Genomic DNA, 5,794 nt, shown 5'->3' on the forward strand with positions numbered 1-5,794 from the left:
GGGGAGCGAGCGGTGGGGCTGAACGCCGCAGCGACAGACCCGGCCGCAAAGTCCGGTGAGTCTCTAACGAGCGCACCTCAAACAGAGGTTGCTAGGGTGAGTAATTGTTTAACATAAAAATGCCCTTACAAAGGAAGAGGCCTTGTGGGTTTTTCTTCTATTTTTTCGGTTCTCATTATTATTTTTAGCTGACCAGGTTCCACACTGTGTTTGAGGGTACAAATTAGAACTCTTGTACTTTCTTCCAGGTACTCATAGGCTGCTTTTAGATGTGTGCTACCTGTTAAAGATGAGGCCAGTTGTTTAAACGCTTAAAAAAAATAAAAAGGTTGAATCGATGTGTTAGATAACCGTAGATTGTGTCGTTTGTTCACTCTAATAATTCCATTTTTTTTTACCTTGCTCTGGAGTTAATTCTTAACTCAGTGATAAGCTGTTTGGCTTTAAGAGTATATAGGTTGTGTCTGAATTAAAATGACTTAAATCCATACACGAATGTTTTGCAAGTTTGTTTCCTCCTCTAATTGAAAAAATATAATTGATGTAAAGCAAAGAATTTACTATAGCAGAAGTTGTGTAACAGCATGACATTTGAATTGGTTTTCTGTATCTTCCTTAAAGGCGTGACGTTATGTTTGAACGTAATCTTAGTCTTTAAGAATAAAATGTGGACGGTTTGTCTTGTTGTCCAGACAAGTTTTTTGGTGTTAAAACTGGCTGATAGCTACTCTAAAAGCTATTGAAGTAGGTAGCAGATATGGTTAATGCATTTCTTGTGCCTTGAGGTACGTCTGGAACTGATTCCCAGGCCAGACCAAAGAAAGGTTCTAGTGCTCAGATACTGCTCTTATCTCTTCTGGGTTTTTACTTCTTGAAAACTTTCACTACTGGCTAAATTATCACCTCCAACCATTTGGTTTGAAAGCTGATTTAGTGCCAAATCATTGCATTGTTTAGCCTCTTTAACATTTTAAAAGGTTCTGCATATTTGCATTTTCAGACCTTGTATCCTAACTACTGTACATTTCATAAAACAGTCATAAGAGCTTTGAGGCAGAGGTGAATCCCACAATATCCTGAACTGTACTTCATGTTCTTACAAGTTTTGACTTTAGAGGGATAACCGGTGTTTGAAAAACTGTTGTGCTTTTTACAGGATTGGAGTAGTTTTTCACAAAAGTTAAAACTTAATTTAAATGTAATGTTAACTATTAGTCTTGAGGTTAAAGCGTGTAAGGATGGGCGAGTTCAGTAATTAGCGTTTTAATCTTTGGTTGGATGGTGACTTGGAAAGGACCAGAAGGGATTGGGCTGGTTGGCTGTTTTCCCTTTTTTTATTGTTACCCAGGTTGTCCTCTGGAGCCAAAATCTGCGAGATGAGCAGAACCCATGTGGATATCCAGAGAATCCTGTTGTGTGGGATTGGGGGTTAGCAGCCTTTGCACCTCTGTTGTGAGAGGCTGCAAATGGAAATGTGAGATTTTTTAGGTTCATAATAGCTCACAGTTTAGACAGCCAGAGAATTTAGGGGATGTATCTGTCTCTACAGCTTCAGAATTTGTGTGGTATTTTAAATGGCTTCTGGTGTATTCAAGTGACATGTATTCATCAAAAAGCTAGTGGGGAAAACCCTTCCAATATAAGGAGAACAAGAGTTGCTTAACTGTGTTAATGTCCTAGGCCAAGCATTAAAACCTAAGTTTGCGGGTTGGGTACACCAGAGGCCAGTTGTCTGAAGGGTTTGGAAATAGCCCAAATCAAACATCACAATCAACTAGGCATAGCTAAGTTGTGATAGTATAGTTCACTATGATTTTTAAATAAGTACTTTAGGTATCCAGTGTTACAGTGTGTAACTCACAGATCTAAAAATCAAAAGCCTTTTCATTGTTTAGGATTCTACCATTATTTTTCTTAGGGGAAGTGGAGAGCAGGTTGCTTGACATGTGTTTTAGAATATCTTTTTTTGTTGTTGTGCTTCTTTGTACCAAAGCTAAAATGGAGGGAGGGAGAGAGCCAGGTTGGCATGGATACATGACATAATATTAAACCTGGCATTCTGGTTTTGTATCTTTAAATTGGAAATTATTTACATAATGTACAGTGGTAGCAAAACTGTCTTTTTATCAAAGTTTTAGGCTATATTCTTCAGCAGAAGAGCACTTTACAAAAATCCTTGGTGTGTTTTCATAGCCCTTCTTGAAATGGCAGCAGTTTATATTTTTTCTTGATACAGAGAAAATAACTGAGATATCACTACTGTTGAAATTTTCTAATTTTTTTTTTTAGTTTTATTTAATAGGTTGATTCTTGCTTAGTGACATTGGACAGCCTGACTAAACATAGACAACCTTATCTGCAAGGTTCTGCATGCTCAGAACAGTTTTTGACTGGCGAAATGCTCAGGGAACAGCTTGTAATATTCACAACTTTTTTATAAGTATTTTCTTTTGGAGGTTTTTAAGATGTGGCAAACAGGTCCTTATATAGTATTGCCAAAGCTGAGCTGCAGAGCTTGATAAAGTTGCTTTCACTTATGTTAACTAAGGAGCCTCCTACCTTGTAAGATTATGGAGCTGTTTCAGCTCGATAACGTTTTAGGCTTGACTAGCGTATGTCACAAAAAATAAACTAAGCTATCACAATGCAGCTTCTCCTGTATTTTTTTTTTTCCCCTTCATTTAATTTCCTTACTAAATTAAAACTTGGGTGGGGGGAGGCAGCAATGGTGCTTGGAAGTTTCACAGAGCCTAAAATTGGCGCTAAGAATTCAGTGACTTCTAATGTAAAAATTCTAGAAGTTCAGAATTCCTTTTGTTCCCGTTTCAAACAATGCAGCTTTGTTCCTAGTGTAGAGAAACAAAATAAGTGAAACTAGTCAAACTTTAATTGCCCAAACTGTCTGACAGACAAGTAAACAATTGCTGCTGGTTTACTTAGCTTTTTGCTGGATTGTTAGCAACCGCTAATTTTTAAGACTGTTAAAATTGGGGTTAGCATGAGAGATGCAGCTGGGGGATTTCTTATGTGAAAACAGCCCTGTTGAGAAAGGGATGCTTCGAAACGGAAGATACTCTGAAATTGTAGGAATTACTATACTAGTTGCTATCATTAGTCATCTAGTGAAAATTTTGAAGTAAGCAATTAAAGTATTAACTGCTATGGAATTAATTTTTTTTCCGAATTCGGTGAAACTATCTTAAGATACGCAAGCCATAGTGTTTTTAAAGGTTAAAAAATGTAGAGTGCACTGTCATCGTGGAATATGTTAAGCTTGTAACAGACTTAATAGGTTGTGAGACCATTTTAGGATGGTTAGGGAAGATGTGTTTTTGTCTGGTGTTGGCGTGGGTTTTTTCTAGCCTTGATTTTTTGCTTTGAGTCTCAACTTCAGAGAAGGCCGTTCCTTCATATATTGCAAGAGTAGACCAGAAGTTATCTTGAGTGACTTTTGTTTTGTCCTTGTTCTTTTATAAATAAACGGCTCCAAGCTTCTGACCTTTCCTGCCTCTATTTAGTATAGCTACTTCTCAAATTTTAGTCATACCTTCTTTTTGAGATGGCGAGATCAAAACTATATACAGGCTAAATGACATAACATTTTTTTCCTTTGTACATTTAGTCATTTGTGTTTATTTGACCATGGTAAGCAAAGGTGCTGCGCTACGTGGAAGAGCATTCATGCATCTCTCCCACATCGATCCTATAAAATTAAGATTGTAAATTGTTTTAGAGCTGCTAGTTCGATGAGGTAACCTGTGTTCATTCCCCTTCTGTAGAGAAATTCACCTTCAGTGTCTGCTCTGAAGTCCTAACACCAAAAGTACCGATAAGCTAAAACTTCATCTACAGGCTTAATATTTCTCCTCACCTGTTTCTAATTAGTAAACAATGCTGTATGCTTCTAAACTTAGATATGATGATTGCCATGAGTATTTTAGTCTGAAAATTGAGGTTTTATCCTACCCAGTTAATATATATATGTGTAGCCAGTTGATTTTTTTGAGACAGGAATCTTAATCCTTCTGAAAGGTAAAGTTAACAGTCAGTTCTTACTCGTTTTTCTTGACCTGTTCAAGGTTCTAGTGGGAGGTGACATCCTTTGAAGGAGCTGCCATGTTAATTAAATGTGTTAGATGTCTCAATATTTCTTTATCTTCTGTACCTGATAACCACAAACCAGGCCATTCTGCCAATTTACCTGATAAAAAAAAAAAAAAAAAAGTAAAGTAGTCTAGTTCTGATACAGCAAGTGGTGTTTAATGACACTGACTGTGATCAGTAGCAGTCCCACCAATTTTTGTTTGTTGCTTTGGTATTCTTAAGGCTTAGAAGTGTATCTACCCCATGTCACAGCACCTTACATCCACTACTTCTGTTGTGGTGCCACCATCTCAGTATTAGTCCATTAAAAGAAGGTTTCTCCCTACTATTGGACAGACTAAAACTAGTAATAATAAGAATTAAGTGCCCGAGGCTTAACTTATTACAAGAATTACCTGTTCTGCCGAATGTGCTAAGTAATATGTGTGACCAGCCAGCTGGATGTGGCTTAGCTGTACATGTAGAGAAGAATAAGGGAGTGATTGCTGTTTTGGAGTCTGTGAATGAGTGTATCTGAAATGCCAGTAAATATTTTTGTCCTCTTATCTGCTTTAGAGTAGGTGTTCAGCTTTGTTAGTTTCTGATGTCTTGCTACCAGTGGGTGGTACAGGGGGTGTGGAGAATAAGTGAAATAAATTTCTGCTTGAGGTATATCTTAGAATATACAAGTAACAGCTCAAGTTGTGGACTCAATTTTTAGGGCAAATCAGCTTCCTTCTTAAAGAAGCAAAACATGTTCTCTTCCCTCTTCTCTTAAAACATAGAGTATTTGTCTTTTTATTAAGTTTTTACACTGTCTAGAATAGCTTTTTGAAATTAAATTTGCTTGTCCTACACGTAAAGGAGTATGTGACCTGATGTTAGTGTCCTATTTAATATGTAGTTAACATACTCTAATAGTGGATCATTTGTTCTTTCCACTATGCAAACCAGAATTTTTCCAGTGAATGAATTACTACCTAATGTAATGGCAAGCAAGAAATAAAAGCTTCATTTATAAGCTTTTTATCACTAACTTGTTGTTACAAGATAAACTAAATGAGTTTTAATTGTGCTTCCCTCGTGCAGTGTGCTTCACTGACAAAGACTTATCATTAGCATAATACAGTCTTACCATTTCTGCCTCTTGGTGTTTCTTGTCATGCTTAAAAATGTAGTGTGATGAAGACTAGAAAAAGCATCTTTTTAAGTTTATGGGTATGATAGCATTTTGTGTAGCAAACTATTTCATTGGTCCTGCTTTTAAATGTGATGGGTATATTGAAAAGATTCTAAAAAACAAAATAAGAGGGGGGAAAAAAAAAATCTACAAATGAACAAAAGAGCCAAAGCAGATCTGGAAAGTGAAACTGGGTGTACAAGAGACTGCATCGCATATGCCCTTAAATCCATGAAAGGGAACTCTAAATGTGTGTGTGTGTGTGTGTGCACAAAATAAATAAAAATTAAATGTAACTTGTATTTATGGTTCTGATTTTCTTCAGAGATGGTGGAGCCAGGACAAGATCTGTTGCTTGCTGCTTTGAGTGAGAGTGGAATCAGTCCAAATGATCTATTTGATATTGACTCTCCGGACGTGGTTCTTGCAAATCCAGCACCAACTCCAGCTGTACAGCAGGTTAAAACAAGAACATAGTCATTTGCTAGAGGACATAAGAGCTTGTACTTGATGCATGGGGCGGGAGGGTGG

General features: G+C 37.0%; 1 protein-coding gene across 1 annotated transcript in view; it reads left to right on the forward strand.

The window, feature by feature from the left end:
* Positions 1–5,794, forward strand: part of SBNO1 (strawberry notch homolog 1) — a 32,716-nt gene that overhangs the window by 1,570 nt on the left and 25,352 nt on the right. The window contains exon 2 of the mRNA XM_026859967.1: positions 5,589–5,722. Within this exon, the coding sequence (XP_026715768.1) occupies positions 5,591–5,722 (132 nt within the window). The 5' untranslated portion in view covers positions 5,589–5,590. The remainder of the gene's footprint in view (positions 1–5,588; positions 5,723–5,794) is intronic.

This window comes from Athene cunicularia (assembly GCF_003259725.1).
Source record: "Athene cunicularia isolate RWA chromosome 15 unlocalized genomic scaffold, athCun1 chr15_part1, whole genome shotgun sequence".
In the NCBI taxonomy this organism is placed as follows: Eukaryota; Metazoa; Chordata; class Aves; order Strigiformes; family Strigidae; genus Athene; species Athene cunicularia.